The sequence below is a fragment of the Plasmodium chabaudi genome (genome assembly GCF_900002335.3).
Source record: "Plasmodium chabaudi chabaudi strain AS genome assembly, chromosome: 4".
Classification (NCBI taxonomy): domain Eukaryota; phylum Apicomplexa; class Aconoidasida; order Haemosporida; family Plasmodiidae; genus Plasmodium; species Plasmodium chabaudi.
The window spans coordinates 238,212-257,964 of record NC_030104.2 but is presented as its reverse complement, the minus strand read 5'-3'; the positions used below and the strand labels follow the sequence as shown (position 1 = coordinate 257,964).

Genomic DNA, 19,753 nt, shown 5'->3' with positions numbered 1-19,753 from the left:
CTTCTGATTTACTTTGCGTTGTTTTTTGTTTGTTCGCTTTAATTATCACTTTTTTATGCCCTTAAACATTTACTCAACATTTTATAATAACACCCAATGCCCATAAAAAGTTACAATAAGTAAATTTTGTTTTTGAATAAAAAAAAAGGTCTATAAATACATGAACAATTATGGACGTGTTCATGTAAAATTGGAACATTATTATAAATATTCTGAATAATAGCTAGCTGATTTTTTTTTTCAAAATTTTACATATTCTCTCCTTTGGACATTCCATACTCGGAAAATGTTCCAAATCCTTTCATATCAAACAATATAGTCTCATCTCTTTTAAAAGATGATATTTTTTCATTTTCAAAAAGTATGTAAAACAAATTATTTTCAATTAAATATTTGTAAGCTTCTAAACCATATAATTCAATTATATTTCCTTTAAAAAATATTATATCATAAGAGCCGTCATTTTTTTGAAACGCCTTTAAGCAATCATCAATTGGTTTTCCATAAGTTACAATATTATTTAATGCAACAATTTGATCTCCATGGTTAAAATTTTTTTTACTAGCTTTGCTTCCTTCAATTATATAAGACACATAACAACCTCCTATTTCGTCTGGATTTTTATTTAATACTATTCCTATGTTTTTTTTAATTACTATATTAGTATAATTGTTCATATTAGTTTTTAATAAATCTACATTTTTTAAAGCGGATTGAGTTAAATTAGTTAGTTCTTTAGTAATTGTTTCGAAATTTTCTCCTTTTTCATCTTTATAACCTAAATATATAGCTATATCATAAAAATTTTTAGCTTGCCAAAATTTTCGAAAACTTCTATATGCATCCCCTAGACATTTCCAAGATAATTTATATTTCGGTTCATATTTGATTGACTTTAGAGCAAAATTAAAAGCTCCTTGTAAATCATTTGTATAGTAAGACAACATCGAAATATTTGCACATACGTCTGATAAAAAATATCCATAATATTTACAAGGTAACATATTATAAGCTAATTTTAAATCACGTAATGTTATTTCATAATTTTGTGTGTACATTTTTTGTGTGCATTTTTCTATAAGTTTAAGAGATGATTCTATACTAACTTGTAAATTTCTTTTTGATATGTTTGTAATTTTTCTTTCTTTTTTATATTCTTCTAATTCTTTTTTAAGCATATTTTTTAAATATTTTGCATCTTCTTCTTGTTCCTGTTCATTTCCTTCCATTTCTTCTTCATCCTCTTTTTTTTTAAATAATTCCTCAACTTTATCATTTAATATTTTTTTCAACTTATGGGAAAATTCAATTAATTCTGTAAGAGAGTGTATATTCTTTTTAAAGGTATTATTTTTTATTTCATAGGAAACACTAATTTTTTTTTCTTTATTATCTATATGTGATTGTATATTTAGTTCGAAGTGTTTAATAAATATACTATCCATGGCAGTATGCATAAGATAATATAATTTATCTTTCATTATTTCATTTTGTTCTTTATTTGTTTCAGATGAATAAACATAGATATTTATAACTTCTTTTTGTATTTCATTTGTACTTATTTCTTCGTCATTTTCTATCATTGCATTTGTGATTTGGTCAGTAGTATTTGGTTCGCTAGCTAGATCGCCATCCAAATCCTTGTTCATTTCATCACTATCTTTATCTCTTTTTTTCACAGGTGCCCTATAATGAGGACGGTTGAAAGTTGCTTTCCCAAAACTCTTTTTCGCATCTTCATCATCATTATCATAATCTAACAATTCGTTTTCAGCTGCGCTTTCATTAAGTTCATCAAAAATACGATCTTCATTTTCTTCGTTTTCTTCATTACTTGGAACATAAGGATCTGGTGGAAATTTTTTTTTTTTTTTTTCTAAATGATCAAATGGATATAAATAACCTGATTCAAGGATTTCCTTTTCTTTCTTGCTTTTATAAAAGTGTTTATTTACATTTCTTTTTACTTTGAGGTTGGACAATGAGCAGTTATTTACAAAAGCTAATTTTTTATTCTCTTCCTTTTCAATTAGTGAAAGAATACCTCTCTTTCTAATATTGTTTAGTTTTAAGCATTGATATAAATAAAAAAATACAAAACAAAGGGAAAGGAAAGTTGTAAGTTTACCCATTAACAGGGGGTCTTATATATACGCAACATAAGCTTGTTGTGGAAGTTTATTCATATATTATGGGTTTTATATACATAAGTAATTATCGTAATCATTTTAAAAAAATTAAATGAATTGCTTTGCCATTAGGAACGTACTTAACAATTTTAATTTCGATCATTTGCTCACGAAAAAAATTAATAAAAATCAAATGAAGGATATTAAAAAATGATAAAATTTTTAAAAATGATAAAAATTTTAAAAATGTCAAAAAAAATGTCAAAAAATAGTATCATTATTATTGTAACATATGTGGGTCGCCATGGTAGGAGGGCATATCCTGCTTGTGGATATTTTATTCATATATTTTTTTAAATTTTTTTATCATGAAATTTTTTTATTTTATTTATAAAATGTTTCTTTCCTCATATTGCTTAACTACTGATAGATAAAGCTAAGAAGAAAATAGCGAACTTTAAATTTATGCATTGTAAAGTAATGAGAAGTAATCAGATTGGATATACGAAATATGATAATTATGTTATAGAAAAATTTGGATATGCTTAGTGAACCTGTTTGATAATTTTATAAAAATTTGGAATACCATAATAACTTTATTTCTATATTTCATACAAATTGTTTGAGAAATGGAAAATTTTTTAATTTCCATCATAAAATATATGTAAGGACATTAATTTTATTCCTACCCCAAATGAAATAAAACAGGGATACAATATAAAACGGTTTTATTATTATTTTATTTCGCTAAGCATTGCTTAATTTTGTTATTGCTTTACTTTTGGAGGGAACGAAATTAAAAGTGTGTGTGGAAAAAATACTCATTGTCGAATAAGAGAAAAATATGATGACAGCATTTTCGATACTTGTCCTATTTATAAAATAACAAAATATTATATATATTTGAAAATTATACAAGTATGCAAAAAAAATATTATTTTATTATTTTGTATATTTGTTATAATTACACACTTTACACTTTTAATGATAAAAGAAATGCAGACTATATATCCTTAATTTCCTCATCTTTTATAATAACATAAAAAGAAAAAAATTTTATAAGAAATTAAAAAAAATATATCTTTGTCATATTTTCCATTCATGAATGAATATTTATTTTGTATATCATAACTATTCATAATTTTACTACGCAAAAAAAAAAAAAAAAAAAAAAAAAAAAAAATATCAATGCATATACTATGCATATATGTATGACAAAAATATAAAATAGTAAGGATAGGAAATCCTTTAAAATATTTAAAATAAAATACAAAATATATATTTTTCATATTTTTCTTTTTTGTCATTTTAATGTTTGATAGGATATACATTTTCCAATATTTTATTATCATCGTATTTTCAAGGTTGCGCAATAAGTATGCGCAAATATGTCATACATAAGATAATTTTTTTGAATTATAAAAATATAAAACATATATCAAGCATATGTAAAAATAAATATAATATTTCTCTTTTAAATACTATGAGAAAAATGTATTTTTAGTTTTAAAAAGTTATTATATAAATATTATATGCATGCGTGTACATACAAAATATACATCAAATATGTGTATGTAATTAATATGCACATCGTAAGTGTGGGGCATATTTATAGTGGTTTTACCAAGAGATTATATAAATTTGTTTAGGAAAAGAAAAGAGAAAAATAAATATAATAAATAACTATATGTATTTCTTTAATTTTGTAAGAATATATAATTATTTGTAAGTATTTTTTTCAAAAAAAATCAAAAATATTTTAAGCACAACTATATATATGCTAACAAAAATATTTTTTTTTTTTTTTTTGAATAATTTGTTTCTTTTGTATTCTTAAACTTTTCCATATATATAAACAAATATTATATATACCTTTTTAATATCTCTATTTTTAATTATGAATGATGACCAGAAATCCGAACTTGTAAGTCCAAACATAAATATGTGTGCAAAAAATTAAAAAGACTCATATCTTTTTCATATATTTATCATTACCTTGTTCTAAAAATATGCCCATTTGTTGTATCTCCTAAATGTTACTGTGTAGATAAGTTTAATTTTGCAAAAATATAGACAGATTCTCATGTGTGTGTTTAAATATTTTTTTTTTTTCAGAAACTTGATCAGTCGGGCGCTAGCAATGGATTGTTTACCGTTATAGAACGGAAACCCCTTTCATCACTGTAATTTAAGAAAAAAAAAAAAAAAAATAAAATAAAAAAAATCGATATGTGCACTTTTTCGAATGATAGTAAGACAGCATTTGTCGATAAGCCATCAACATATATCGTCTCCTCATTTTGATATACCTTTTCCATTTGCAGAGAAAACAATGAAGGATTTGGTGGAAATAATTATGCCGAGCCATTAAGTAACTCGATAGAGGGTTTATTAAAAAAGAAGGAAGCAGAGAATACCCCATATAATGATAATATATGTGAAATATACCGATTAAATAGTTCACAATTTTTAAATGACAATTGTGAAAATACAGTTAGTAGAATAAGCTACGTAGATGATGATGTATCATCATTTTATGATTCGGAAAAAGAAAATGAACTTTATTTTGATAATGATATATCTACTTTAGGATCATGTTATTCTGCTGCAAGCCCATTAAAATCGAGAAGCAAAAAAGGAAGAAGTAGTGTAAATAGTTATGCAAAAAATACAAGACGAAGCAACAGTTATGACAACATAAATGATATATATAATTCATATAAACAAAAAGGCTCTAAAAGCAATAAATATAAAAATAAGGATAATGAAGAACAAGATAAAAATAATAAACTTCGAAGAAAAAAAGATAGAGGTTACATTTTAAATGAATATAATAATGACACAAAGAATGAAAGATACATACATATAGATAGATCAAATGATAATACATTTAATGATGAATTAGTAGACTCAAAAGATAGTAATGATGAAAAAGCTATTCGAATTAATAAAAATATTTATAGGATAATTAATTTAAATAAATCTGATAATATTGATAAAGAAAATTTTCTAAAGAGAATTACAAAAATACGAAAAAGTATGATTAAAAATATGGGACATGATAATTATAAAATAGAATCAAAATATGATGACAATAAACTGAAAAGAAGACAAAGTGGAAATACAAATAATTCAGATTTAGATAATTTAAAAGATGTTGATGAAAATGATTGTATTAAAGGTTTGTCGAAAATTTATTTTAATAATGAAACAGAAAATTATACAAATTATAACAGATTTAGTGAAGGACATTATTTAAAAAGGTATAAAAATATCTCTCGATATAATAGTGACAAAAAAGTCGGATATAAAGAATCAGATAGAGATAGAGACAGAGACAGAGATAGAGACCATTTTATTTATTTAAAAAATGCTAGAAATCGTGAAGGTATTGAAAATGATTCATATCATAATTTAGAATATAAAGATAAAAATGCATTTTATAACTACTCACACAACAATAGTGAAGAAGGAAATCCACAAAACGAATATCCCAAGTATAAGCATCATGAATATAACCATCGAAATTATGATGTAAATGAAAATATGCCATATGATAAACATATGAATAGAAATATGTATGGGAAAAATGGATTACCACAAAGGTATGGGCAATATGAACGATATGAAGATTCAGATGAGCATTACAGAGGTACAAAAATAAAACATTACAACAAAAATAATCCAAACATAAATAGCAACGATTGTAATGATAATTATATGTATAGAGAGGAAGAAGATAAGTATAATTATAATGATGAAGGTGGTAGAGATGAAAATGAAAAAAGATACTACAACCGAAACAGTAAAGATTATCATTATGTAAATGGAAGAGAAAATGATATGTGTAGATATGATGAATATAAAAATAATTATTATAAAAATTATCCTAATTATAATTCAAAAAAAATGCATAATAATATGGGATATGAATATAATGAAAATGATGAAGATAGAAATATATATGAAAGAGAAGGAAGAATAAAAAGATTTGATTATAATCAAAATAATATGGAAGAAAATATTTATAATGGACCATTTAGAACAAGCTTAAAAAATAAGGAATACGATGATAACATGTATAATAACAATTATAATGATCAAAATGAATTTTATTATAACAATAGAAATTCAGAAATGGGACAAGGCAACAATTTATACAATGATCACATGCGTAATTATCAATATGATAAACAAATTGGAAATGAAAACAAACGAGGAGACAATAATGATGATCATATTTGTAGTGACATGGAAAAAGGATATAGATATTCAAATGAAAATAAAATGAATGATGAAACACAAGGGGAATCATTTTTTAATAATTCTTACAACTTAAATGATGACACAAAACAAAATAATATAACCACAAACAATGAAGGTGATGGAATACAAAATGTAAATAATGAGAATGAACTAATAAATGATAATATTAATAAACACCCATCGAATAATATAAATCAACAAAATGCGGATACAAATACAGCGGGGTTACCTATCCCTACTGTTCCTATACCTACTGTCCCATTATCAGCAGTTCCTATGTCTACTGTTCCATTGCCAGCTGTCCCAATTTCTACCATGCCCATTCCAACAATTCCTGCTGCTCTCCCCACCATCCCAGTAGCAGGCGCAGTGCCAGGTGCAGTACCAGGGGCAATAGCCGGTGCAGTGCCAATGCAAGGAATTCCATTACCGGGCCAGATGCCCATAAATGCGGGTCTTCCCATTCCAGGGCAAATGCCTATCAATCCAGGAGACGTCCAAAGTGGAGACCAGCAATCTCAAGTTAACCAACCAAATCCTGATCAGCCAGTAAAACGAAAGAGAGGACGTCCGAAATTAAAAAAAACGCCACCAGATGAAGTACAACAAAATGAAAATCAAAATAATATAACATCATATCAAATGGGAAATATGAATAATGCAAATAATAATTTAATGAATGATATGAAACATCAAATGTATGGTGCAACATGTAGTAATAATAATAATAATTTAAATCCAGTTATAAATACAGGATATAATAATCATATTGGACACCCAATAAATAATCATTTAAATATTCCTATAGAACAACAAATACAACAAGCAGTAATAAATCAAACACATGGACAATTATTAAATTATCAAATAAATAATTCTACACATCCATTAGGTGGTCAAATATCAGAATCGCTAGCTCAACAATTAAGTCAGCCAATTGTTCCATCGTTAGTACATCCATTAGTTTCACAAATGGATCAACATACAAACAATCAAATAAATCATACTATAAATCAGCAAATGCCACATTCGCTTGTCCAACCTATAAATCACCAAATGAGTATGAACACTAATCAAACATATAATCATCATATGTATGCAAATAATAATATGAATAATCCAATAAATCAAGCTATGTATATGATACCAAATATGGTAAGCAATAATAATAATTTAAAAAATAATAATTTTAACCATAACTTTAATCAAAATAATAACTATAACATAAATGACGATCCAATTGGACAAATGTATAATAACAATTTTGATAAAGAGAATGGAAATAATATAGATCCTAATATGTATTATAGAAATATGGATCAAATGAAACAAAATAAAGATAATAATTTATATGATGAAGATAAAGATGAAAATGAATTTGCAAAAAATAATAATAAATATGCTAGATCATCTGTTAGTGAATCAGATGATAAATATTCCGATAAAGAAAATAAGAAGGTTCAGAAAAGGCGTGGAAGACCAAGAAAATCAGATATCGAATTACAAGAAGGAAAAAATCATTCCATTGATGAATATAATAATAAGAGTGATGCAAATAATGATAATACACAAAACGAATCTCGAGAAGAATCTGGTTATTCCACTTTTATCGATGAAAACAATAAAACCGTTTCTTATCGTAAGTTAAATTATGAAATTGGATGAGAATAAAATGTTTGAGACTCCTCTGCATTTATTGCTTTACTATTTTTTTCGTTCTTTTAGGTGTGGCTTACCACCCTGCAGACGCGGTGTGGGAAAAAATTTCCGGAGTCAAGGTAGGCCAGTTCATTCGTCGTGCATTTTCAAGTTCATTCATCTTACATTTTCGAGTTCATTATACATTTTTTATTTTTCTTTTTTGTTTCTCGTAGTTTGGCCCAATGATATTAACATCGCAGAGCAGAACAACGAATGTCATTTTGTCCAAAAAACGGTCCATTGAGTTGGGAAATATTTTGCATAATCTCATAGTAAGACCTCTTTAAAAATACGAAAATAGATCACTACATTTTAAACTGCATATTATGATATATTCATGTGTAATGTGTGTTTATGCATTGGTTGGCTGAGCTGTCTTTTGTGACAATCCAGCACATTTTTCTGTAACGTATGCTCTCATTTTCTCTATACTTTTTCTTTACCTTTTTACGTGCTTAATAGTATGGGTACATATACAAAGGCGACAATGTGAGACTAACAATTGGAAAGGAATCAAAAAACGTTCAGAGTGGATCATCATTTTTTTTACCTAGCTACAACGATTGCAGCATTCACAACGATGATGAGTAAGTCTTTTTTTGTGATTGTTAAGATGGTTCTTATTGTGCATGTTTCTTTATGTGGTCCATCATTTCTTATTTATTTTTTATGCTTTCCTTTTTTGCAGAATGGGATCCGCCAAAATATTTCTATGTTTTGTCTATCTAAATTAATGCATTTTTAACTTAAAAGTTAAAATTTTTTTTTTCAGTTTTTTACAGTGAAAAATGTCTCAATATGGAGGTATTTAATTATATTTTTGCATTCATCTTTTTTATTTTATATTTTTGCATTCATCTTTTTTATTTTATATTTTTTTATAATTATTAAAAACAATGTGTGAAAATCGAATCAAACGTAGAAAGTCGTTTAAATAAAAAAAACATTTTTAATTTTTTTAACAAAGCATGTGTATACACATTTCAAACGAGTACGTATAAAAATAAAGGGAAAAAAGTAGAAAGCTAAAGCAGCAATGGCAAAGCCGGGGGGATAATTTGCTACCCCAAATCAGTTAGTACACATTTTTGAATTGAACAATAGGAATAAGAATGTTTTATATTCGTTCGAGATTTAACTAAAGTAAATCGAATAATATATTTGTCTCTAATTTTATTAACCATTTTAATTTCTATGATAAAATCAAATTTATTATGTTTAGAACAAGAAAAAGGAATTTTAATTATGCCACCTTTTTCGATATCTTTAATTTTAGGATCTATATTGAAATTATTTCCTGGCTCGTATTCAGAATATGTTTGCTCATCGTTGTCAGAATAATTATCGCTAAAAGAACTACTAGACTTTTCACTATAACAATCCAGATTATTGTTAATATATTTACGTGTTGCTACGCCATAATGTTTGGCCTTTCCAGACATATGACCACTACTTTTGTTATGCATTTCACTATCTACATTTTCATCATCATATGTTGATGTATTATTCATTTCTTGAATCGATTCTTTTTTAGTATCCCCTATGTTAGTACTACTGGTTGTGTCGGAAATTTCGTTGGGGGCATAATCAAATATAAGTATTGATATGCCCAATAATTTTGAAATAAGTTTTAATTCATGTATTAAATAAAAATAATAATTTTGGTTTGAGATATTAAAATTTTTTATTATATGTGTAAAATTGTATATACCTATACAACGAATGTTATTTAGGCCGTTATCCGTTTCTGATTTATTTTTTGTGAAATAATTTTTTTTTAATTGTAATAAAAAAGAAATAATTTCATTAAAGCTTTGAATTCTCAATATATAAAAATTATTAAAAAAATCGGATTTTTGTTCTTGTGTTTTTTTTTCATAATTGATTTTTTCTGATAAAATATTTTTAATTACAGTTATATCAAATGTGTGACTAAAATAAATATAAACAACAGAATGTGTAGACATATTATTATTTCCAGGGGGATAAATAAAATTATATAATAAATTTATTAAAATAATTTTATTTATTTTTGCATTATTTCCATAAAAAAAATATATTTGAGAATTTTCTATACCATTATTTAGTAACCTATTTAATGAAATACAATTAGTATTTATTGTTCTACCTATTTTTAATTGTTTTTTCATAAAATTTGAATATATTAAAAAATATTTTTCCAATTCGTTTTGCACACAATAATATTTTTTTTTTTCATTTTCAATATCCTCTATTTTACTAACCCAATTTTGTGTGCAACCTTTTAAAATTGTATCATTGAATTTTTTTAAATTGTCTTTACTATTTTTTTCACGACTTTTATAATAACAATTATTTGAAGAAGAATAGGATGAAATTGACATTTCAGATGAATCAGAATAATTATTTTCCGAACTATCTAAAATGCCATTATTATTACAATAATTTTCTACATCACTATAAGAATAAAAATCATTTGTAATAAGATTATCTTTCGTTAAACTCTTTGTTCTTTCATTTTCTTCTGTATTATTTATACCTAAGTCGTTTATGTGGTACTTAAATATTTCATCCTGTACAAGTTCTATTTCCTGCAAACAAAATGGAGGTTACACACGTGTATGTATATGCTTGTGAATGCATATGAACGGAGGAGGCTCAAATATGTATGCCCATATAAATGCTAACCTCAAACTCTAAATTCTCTAAATAATATGTGCTTATTTTTTCAACTAAAAAGGAGGGAATACATACAAAATATTGTCAACAAAATAATGTATATATAAACAATTTTAATGTAGTAGTATAATGCATGTATTTTCCTTATTGCCCACATTTGTTTATGTGAAAATTAAAAATATACCTGTGTTTAAACTATTTTCATATAGTTTTTTTTTTATTTTTTGTGGAATGTTTAAATATTCTATGTCAGGCTTATCCATCTTGATAATGCTTTAAAATGTTAAGAATGCTTATTTTCATATTCATTTTCTTTTGTATTTTTTTACACTAATTCATAATTTTTGCGCCTTAAATATTTCAGTAAAATACATTGAAAACAATTTGAATTACACTATTTTGTCATTGCATGTGTGGAATAAATATATACACCTTTTATTCTGCATATTTTTTATTAATATATTTAATATTTATTTTTTAAATTTTTACTATAAGTCTAATGGGTATACCAATATAATAAATAATAGTATGATCATTCATTTCAATGCAATTCCAATAAGGATTTACAAAAAGTTAAACATTGACATATATATAAAGCAAAACAAAATAGGTAAATACTTCCATGCATATAAAAGAGAGCAATATATGCAAAGTAATAGTATATCCTTATTATAACGCATATATATATGTATTATTAACAAATGCACACATATTGTGTGTATATATTCAAATTTTTTTATATTCGGCTGCATTTAATGTATTGTATATTTTCCAGCCAAAAAAATTGTTTATCTCATTTTATTATGTACAATTTTTTTTTTTTTTCAGCTAGCCAATTTTGTTAAATATGTAATATTTTTTGTTATATATATAACAAAATTGTATATCTTATGTAATAACGTATAATGCCTTTATTGTTTTAGATCTGTATTGTCAATAATATTAAAAAAAGAGAAAACAATATTTAAGAATGGCATAAAATTCGCATAATATTAGTTCGCCCTTAATACCATAGCCAACATGCTCTTAATTTTGTAAAAAAAAAAAAATATATATATTTCGTTTAGATCAAAGTTGGAACATATATATTGCCTTATAAACAAGTATGCATTGCACATGTCTATGCATATGTAAATACTATAAATATTACCCATAATACGAAATAAAACAATTAGAAAGACCAAAATGGAGTTGTCAATAGATGCCTTAAAAGAAAAGGTAACCCCAAAAATGTAGCAATAAACAATAAGCAAATGGAAACATAAACTTGTGGTTCTTGTAAAGTATGCATGTGTGTGTGATTTTATTATCGCATAATGTATGTATATGAAAAATGCAAATGTGTGTTTGCAAATTGTTCAAATTATGTTAATACACACTATTGTTTATCACTTTCTTAGTTTATGAGCATGAACAGTGATATTGAACTTATAGAAATGAAGTTGAAGGATGAAATGTGTAAAATTTATGAAGATGATATAAATCCACTTTTAATCTTAAACGATTTTGAAAATATAAAAAATGAAATAAATAAAATAAATAAACAATTAGACATATTGTATGAACGTAAAAAAATGGGCATAAATTATATGCATAGGCAAATGCAAAATTATAATTTTTTGTTAAGTCTAGAAAATGATTTAAATATTCCTTCAAAAGATTTTAACACTTATCATAATTCAGAAATTATACTTAATAACTTTTTTTATGATAACATTAAAAATTTTTTATTAAATGTTAATTATGATGAAATTAAAGAATTGATAGGTTTAGATTATCACCAAAAGTATATAGAAAATGCAGGTACTAATTTTAATGATGAATTAAATAATACTATGGGTAATGATATGTTAAACTCCAAAAACTTTGCAACTGATTCAGCAATGTTTAACAATAATGACACCCAAAATGCAAAATCAAAAGACAATGAAAAAAAATTATTAAATAATAATACTTGTGGGGATGATAATAAAAATCCCAATGATAAAGAAGGTGCGTTTGTTCCAATTGACGATAACACATTTCAAACTGTTCCTTCATTAATTCGAAGAAGAGCCAAACTCGATGATATTAATTTAATATACAAAGCTTTATATGATATAGCCATGAAAAAGGGGAGGTTATACATTAAGAAAGAGTTACACCATTTATTATTATCTTATTTATTCACATATTTTTGTGCTACTTTATTTCGCGCATACTACACATGTCCACGATCATAATTGGACATATTGCACGATTTCCATATAAATATAATTTTTTTTTTTACTTTTTAGCTGCCTTCCTGTGGAAAGATCAGAATTGACTCAAATGAACTTGCAAGTTTTTGGGCAAACAGGTTTGTAACTAATAAAAAAATATATGCAATGTACATAATTTGATGGGGTTATTTATTTATTTTTATTAACAAGTCATAATTTTTATGGTCATTTTATACAATTTTTTATTAACAAATCATAATTTTATGCCATTTTATACAATTTTTTATTAACAAATCATAATTTTATGCCATTTTTTATGTGTGTAGGAGAAGCAAAAATAGCTACATTGAGGTATTTAAAAATTGTTGAAGTTATTAACAAGTAATAAAATAAATGATGGAAAATATTTGTTCAAATTTGTTTATTACATACTATTTGATTTGTATTATTTTTACATTTTAATTTGGTATAGATAGTATCAATTTGTTGGTATAATAGTTTTTTTTCTAGCTATTATTAATGAATGAAATTAGTTATACATTTTTAATATTCAACAGTATTTTATCAAATTGCTTATATAAATTTGTTTATTTTTTATTAATTTAGAACTGGCTCTGTGAAGTTATTAAATTGTGCTGGATTAAAGAAAAAGAAGAAAAGAAAAATATGCCAATTTAGGTAAAAAAAAATGTAGAAATAATATCGAGCCATAATATATGCATAAGCAATAATATTAAAAGGATAATATATATGGAGAAATAAATTAACAGCTTTTGTAGAAATATTATACTAAAGGAAATAAACTATTATCGCATAATATATATCTGATATAATTTTGTGTTTTTTATTTTATATATGCTTTATTTTTGTTTTATTATTTTTTTTAATGTTTTTTATTTTTCGTATATAAGTCATATATTTCATATGTAGTAAACGCTTTGTTTGTTTTCTTATTTCTAACTATCGGAAATAAAATATGAATTTTTTAAAATTGAAATAATATATTTGCAACCTGTTAAGCAAATAAAAGAGTGTATATAAAAAAAATGGAAAACAAATGAACATATAAATGTGTGCAGGTATATGAAATTTTTTTTCCCAATTGATTTTTTTAATGAAGTATAATAACATATTTTGAAGGGGAAAAACTAAGGGGTTTTCTTTTTTATTTATTATTTCATATATGTCCACATTTAAACTTATAGAAATGATATATTTAATATTGTTTATACTTTTGATCTCAATAAAAAATAATACAATTGAAACAAAACAAAACTTAAAGAACCCAAACATTTTAACGTTCATAAATTTTACAAATACAAGTTCATTAGAAACCCCAAAAAAAAGAATAAAAGAAAAGTTTCATACTCAAAATCATAAATGGAATTCATTAACAAATGATGGCATATTAAGTAAAAATATAGAAGGTCTAAATAATGGAAAAAATATTTCCAAAAATTTAAACGAGACAACCACTAATACAAACAATGATGTTACAAAAGTAGATCAAGGAGCCGAAAGTAAGATCAGACAAAATGTGATGGAAAAAATGTTAGAAAAAATAATGAAAAAAAAAAAATATAAAAAATTGGAAAAGCTATTATGTTGTAACAACAGTATTAAAGCTATGAAAAAAAATATAAAGTTATATTTTTTTAAAAAAAGAATAATATATTTAACAGATGAAATAAATAAAAAAACATCCGATGAACTTATTAAGCAATTATTATATTTAGATAATATAAATCATAATGATATAAAGATATATATTAATTCTCCTGGTGGTTCAATAAATGAGGGCTTAGCAATTTTAGATATTTTTAATTATATCAAATCAGATATACAAACAATTTCATTTGGTTTAGTAGCCTCAATGGCTTCAGTAATTTTAGCTAGTGGTAAAAAAGGAAAAAGAAAGTCATTCCCAAATTGCAGAATTATGATACATCAACCACTTGGAAATGCATTTGGTCATCCTCATGATATTGAAATACAAACAAAAGAAATACTTTATCTTAAAAAACTATTATATTACTATTTATCAAAATTTACAAATAAAAGCGAAGAAACAATTGAAAAACATTCAGACAGAGATTATTATATGAATGCTTTGGAAGCAAAAGAATATGGAATTGTTGATGAAGTTGTTGAAACAAAATTGCCTCATCCTTATTTTCCTGATCTAACCAAGAGTTGATATGTTCTTTAATTTAAATTATATATTTGGATGCAAAATAATCTTAAGCTTCTACATTTTAAACACACATTTATATGTACATATGTGTGGGAATATTATATAAAATTTTTTTTTTGTCTTTAATTTGTCCTTTCTTTTTAAAAATTATATTTATTTTTTTGTATGGAAATAAACAAACATTTTAATCTACACTTTTTAAGAAAACAATTTATTAAATTAATTTTTTGAGACAATATTTTTTAGTTTTTTTTTTAAATAATTTCACAGAATTGTAAAAAAAAAAAATGGCATAAATAAAATGATAAAACTAAGCACACAATATATGTAGAGAATAAAAAATATTGCAAATTTTATTTAAATTAAGAAATAGTAAGAATTTAAAAACATTAATTAATAATAAGTTAGGAGCCCAAATTAATGCTCCTTCATTATATACTTATCTTTTTATTTTCACATATAGGACGAGCCAAGATAAGGATGGTTAAGGATAGATAAACATATAAATGAAAAAAAAATTATGACAAAATATAAATATGCACATTAATTAGTGGAATTATTCTATGGGAGAACCGATGGCGGTTTGTTCGACATTTTCCATTCCATACTGCTCAGTGCAGTCATTGTTGTTTTGGGTAAGCCCGTTGTTATTTCCATCATCATGAACTTCTTCATGGTTTTGTGACGAGATTGTTTGATGAAAGTAGGTGTTTTCTCGTGCATATATTATTTGATGTATATCATTTATGAGTATTGAATCACTACTTGTTTGATGACATAATAATTCTAAAAATCTTAACTTATTATAATAAAAATTTTTTTCAAACAAAATAATTTTTTTTTCAGATTGTTCTTCATGCAACTTATTTTGTAATAATATAATTTCTTGATTTTTATTTTCCAATAAATTTTTTAATTTTTTATTTTGCTCAATTAATGATATATTATCTTTTGAATTTTCAGATATACTATTTTTATTATAATAAGAAGACATAGAACTTTGAGAAGTTAATTTGTTTAGAATAGACAATCGATTGTTTGTCTTATTAGTATCCGTTACAATTGTTGATAATTTTTTTTTTTGAAAACTTATGTCTTTAGAAATATGAGAGTTATTATACTTAATAGTTGTACTAGCTAAATTATTAGGTTTTTCATTTCTTTTTAAATCTTTTCTACTTAAACTTCTACTACGATTATTATGAGAATGGATATTATTTGTAGCTTGGCTATTTTTTGTATTAGTATTAGACTGGATATTTGCTGAACTGCTTGAAGTTGGAATTAAGTTTGTAGTGTTCATATTTTGATATGTATTAGGTATATGGTCAGTATTTTTTTTGGAATTATTTGCGACAATTTTGTCTTTTATAAGATTTAAATCAACTTTTGCCCAATCTGGCATATAGTTATTTAAAAGTTTATAATCTCCTCTTTCTCCTAATATACATATTTTTCGTCTTTCCATAGCATCATAATTAGCCACTTGTTCATTATTATAATCAACAATTCTTTCAAAAAATGCTTTAAACCATTGTAGAAATTCTAAATTATCTTGATATTTTCCTTTTATAAGTTTATCTACATCCATATCTTTTTTTATTCCGAATTTATTAAAAACACTTTGTATTAGTTTATAGTTTACTATACATTCATATTCCATTTTGGCATTCCATTTTGCTTTATGTAAAACCGATTTATTTGGAAATAAGATATCTAATAATTGTATATAAATGGCTCCATTTGAGCATTGTTCAATTTTTGTAATATTTAATTTTAGAAAGCTGTTGACCCATTCTATCAACTCTTTTCGACTTACAACAAATCCCGAATCCATGTTCCCAAATGAAAATGTCTCTTTCCCTTCATGCATAATTTATTTTTCTCTGTCTCAGCTTTTGTTCTACAAACTCGCTTAAAATTGCTTTACATGTACCTTTTTATGCAATTTATCCAACTTGTTGTTATTTAGCTATTTTATTTTACTTTTAATTTAATCCAATTTTATTTAATTTTAATTTTATTTTATTTTTATTTTATTCTATTTTATGCGGTTTTATTCTACTTTTTAGTGGACTATTTTATGGATATCGTCATTTCTGCCCACCTGCATGTACATACACAAATTGCCGTTGTTATTAAAAAATTGTTTTAAAATTATTATTTTTTTTTTTTTTTTAAATATTTTCGCTAGTTTATTTAGACAAAATGGTATTTTAGCTATATTTTTTTTTTTTTATCAATTTAAAAAAAAATGTACATATATAAAGAGATTAATTATGTATCAATGCTTGCACATTTTATGCATAGACATACAAAAAAAAAAATGTGTGCGAATCTTTCTAAAATTGGTCATTAGACAAAAAATTATAATCTTAAAATTGTTGAAATTAATGGATAAATAAAAAAATCTTTGTGTTAGTCAAATAAAAAATGGGCAAATAACATTCCCATGAATTTCTATTAAAAAATAAAACGAGGATATACTATGCATCCTTTGAATAACATACTATATGTGTGTTTTTTTGCACTAATTGTGTTAATATGTGCGTAATATATTATTATGCTTATATGCAAAACACCGCTTAAAGAACATACAAATTAAAAAATAAAATAACGTTATAAAAGGAATATTAGAAATTAGCTTAGGATGTCATATTTATTAATATAAACAAAGGGAAAACAATAATAATGAAAAGATATATCCTAAGTAAATATATAAAATATAAGTTCTTTTCATTAAGTAATAATTTAAAATTTTTATATTCCTTTAATTGCACATTTAAAGGATTGTATTTTCGTCTATTCGAATTTTAATATACATTTTTTCCCAATACAATGTGTAATACTTTCCTTTAGACATTAACATAATTTTGAATAAAATATGTTTAACATTTGTATATTTTGAATTTATTCATATGCATGGGAAGTGATAATATGAAATCGAAACGTAGTAGTCCTTCCTTAAAATGTCGTATTCTTTTAACTATACCCCATTTAGGGGCCATATAATTCAATAGAATAAATATATTTGTTCATAAAAATGTAAAAATAGTAGAAAGGGTTTTCATACATTATCTGGTGCATGATTAAGCATTATATATCATGAAGTAAAAGTTTATACCTCATTTCGCATAGACATCATATATATGTAGTGCCCATTTTTTTATGCATTATTCATGTTTTTAAAGGATATAACTAGATTTCATTGTGAAAAAATAATAAATTCTATGGACCATTTTGTAGGCACAAAATATGTGTGCATATAATAATTGAGTATAATTATTTATGCATATTCTTATAGCAATTTACTATATATACTGTAAAATACATAAATATAAATTTGTCTATATAGAGAGGAACATTTTATTTTTTATCAAACTTTTAATTATTGTTTGGTAAATAGGTATAGATAGCATGAGAAAGTGACCTGTGGTGTACTATAAGTTGTCTGTTCATATTCAAAACAGATTGTATCTCTTTAATTTTAAAAAATATGCAATAATAAACGAAAAATATTATTGCTGTGCATATAATTTATGTATGTGTACATAATAAAACCATAAGAAAAAAGCTAGCTCCACATTTTATTATTCCCTTGCAAAAAATTAGCTTTTATTATTTTATTTTTTGTTTTTAAAATATATATGTAACAAGCTTTAGTTATAAGGTTAAACTTGGATTTTTCGAAAAATATAATACTTATAATATATATGGTTGGGGTTGTTAGTATATATTTTATACCTATATATTGATCTATATATAATAATTATGTATAACTAATAACTCATAGAATAAATATTTAAAAATATATTTTTTTTTATATCCAAGAATGAATAAAAAAAATAATTTAGTATAATATTTATGAACAAGTAATAAAAAAAAATTTACAAAAAAAAAAAAATCATACATATATTTATGCATAATAAATATGTAGGTATTTATTTTATAGTGATATTTATTTTACGCATGAATAATTTTTTGTTTTCTCCCCCTATATCATATGGCTTATATTCGATACAAATATAAGCACAATATTTTTTTGAAGGCTTTATTTACAAATAGGTATATTGCTTATTACGTATTTAGCATTGGGCTATATATTATTCGTTTTATGGTAATTTATGTGGTATATATATATGAGTATATTTTAGCACTATAAGAAAAAAATTACTTAAGCTTATTATTCTCTACATTTCATTGTTGAATTTGGGAAGTATCTTTAAGGCACTTTTTTTTATACTACAATAAGTTTTTTTATTTATATATACAAATTATTTTATAATAAATATAAGCATAATTCTTAAGCAAAAAAAATTTAAGCATATAGGTGTGATAAAATCAAATAGGGGGAAAAATGGGATATATATATGCAGGTCGTAAAATATGGGGATGCATTATTTAGTATTAATATAATAAAAAACTATACATATAATTAAATTTTGTATATATTTATTTTCTTTCAACTAACAAATTTACCATTATATATACAATTTTTTTGATTGTTTGTTTTTTCCCGTTTTTTAAAATTCATAGATATATAATTAAAAAAAAAAAAAAAAAAATATTATTTTGAATAAACATAACAAAATAATAAAATTTTA

At 24.1% G+C, this 19,753-nt stretch overlaps 6 protein-coding genes across 6 annotated transcripts; 3 read left to right on the top strand and 3 right to left on the bottom strand.

The window, feature by feature from the left end:
* Nucleotides 1–248: 248 nt before the first annotated feature.
* PCHAS_0407000 (conserved Plasmodium protein, unknown function) lies at nucleotides 249–2,132 on the bottom strand (the record flags this gene model as incomplete). Its single annotated transcript, XM_730918.2, has 1 exon — nucleotides 249–2,132. The coding sequence occupies one exon, from the start codon at nucleotides 2,130–2,132 to the stop codon at nucleotides 249–251; it is 1,884 nt and encodes a 627-aa protein (XP_736011.2).
* A 1,894-nt stretch (nucleotides 2,133–4,026) lies between these two features.
* On the top strand, nucleotides 4,027–8,830 carry PCHAS_0406900 (conserved Plasmodium protein, unknown function; the record flags this gene model as incomplete). The annotated part of the gene is made up of 7 exons (XM_016799975.1): nucleotides 4,027–4,053; nucleotides 4,245–4,312; nucleotides 4,454–8,034; nucleotides 8,121–8,173; nucleotides 8,270–8,368; nucleotides 8,559–8,683; nucleotides 8,785–8,830. The coding sequence occupies 7 exons, from the start codon at nucleotides 4,027–4,029 to the stop codon at nucleotides 8,828–8,830; spliced, it is 3,999 nt and encodes a 1,332-aa protein (XP_016653278.1).
* A 327-nt stretch (nucleotides 8,831–9,157) lies between these two features.
* On the bottom strand, nucleotides 9,158–11,017 carry PCHAS_0406800 (conserved Plasmodium protein, unknown function; the record flags this gene model as incomplete). Its single annotated transcript, XM_731474.2, has 3 exons — nucleotides 9,158–10,666; nucleotides 10,764–10,807; nucleotides 10,939–11,017. 3 exons carry the CDS (start codon nucleotides 11,015–11,017, stop codon nucleotides 9,158–9,160), a joined length of 1,632 nt encoding a protein of 543 aa, XP_736567.2.
* Nucleotides 11,018–11,939: 922 nt separating this feature from the next.
* Nucleotides 11,940–13,637, top strand: PCHAS_0406700 (spindle and kinetochore-associated protein 2, putative; the record flags this gene model as incomplete). Its single annotated transcript, XM_016799974.1, has 5 exons — nucleotides 11,940–11,972; nucleotides 12,155–12,873; nucleotides 13,031–13,092; nucleotides 13,282–13,336; nucleotides 13,562–13,637. 5 exons carry the CDS (start codon nucleotides 11,940–11,942, stop codon nucleotides 13,635–13,637), a joined length of 945 nt encoding a protein of 314 aa, XP_016653277.1.
* A 525-nt stretch (nucleotides 13,638–14,162) lies between these two features.
* On the top strand, nucleotides 14,163–15,152 carry PCHAS_0406600 (ATP-dependent Clp protease proteolytic subunit, putative; the record flags this gene model as incomplete). The annotated part of the gene is made up of 1 exon (XM_741067.2): nucleotides 14,163–15,152. One exon carries the CDS (start codon nucleotides 14,163–14,165, stop codon nucleotides 15,150–15,152), a length of 990 nt encoding a protein of 329 aa, XP_746160.2.
* Nucleotides 15,153–15,705: 553 nt separating this feature from the next.
* Nucleotides 15,706–17,022, bottom strand: PCHAS_0406500 (microtubule-associated protein RP/EB family, putative; the record flags this gene model as incomplete). Its single annotated transcript, XM_016799973.1, has 1 exon — nucleotides 15,706–17,022. One exon carries the CDS (start codon nucleotides 17,020–17,022, stop codon nucleotides 15,706–15,708), a length of 1,317 nt encoding a protein of 438 aa, XP_016653276.1.
* Nucleotides 17,023–19,753: the final 2,731 nt, after the last annotated feature.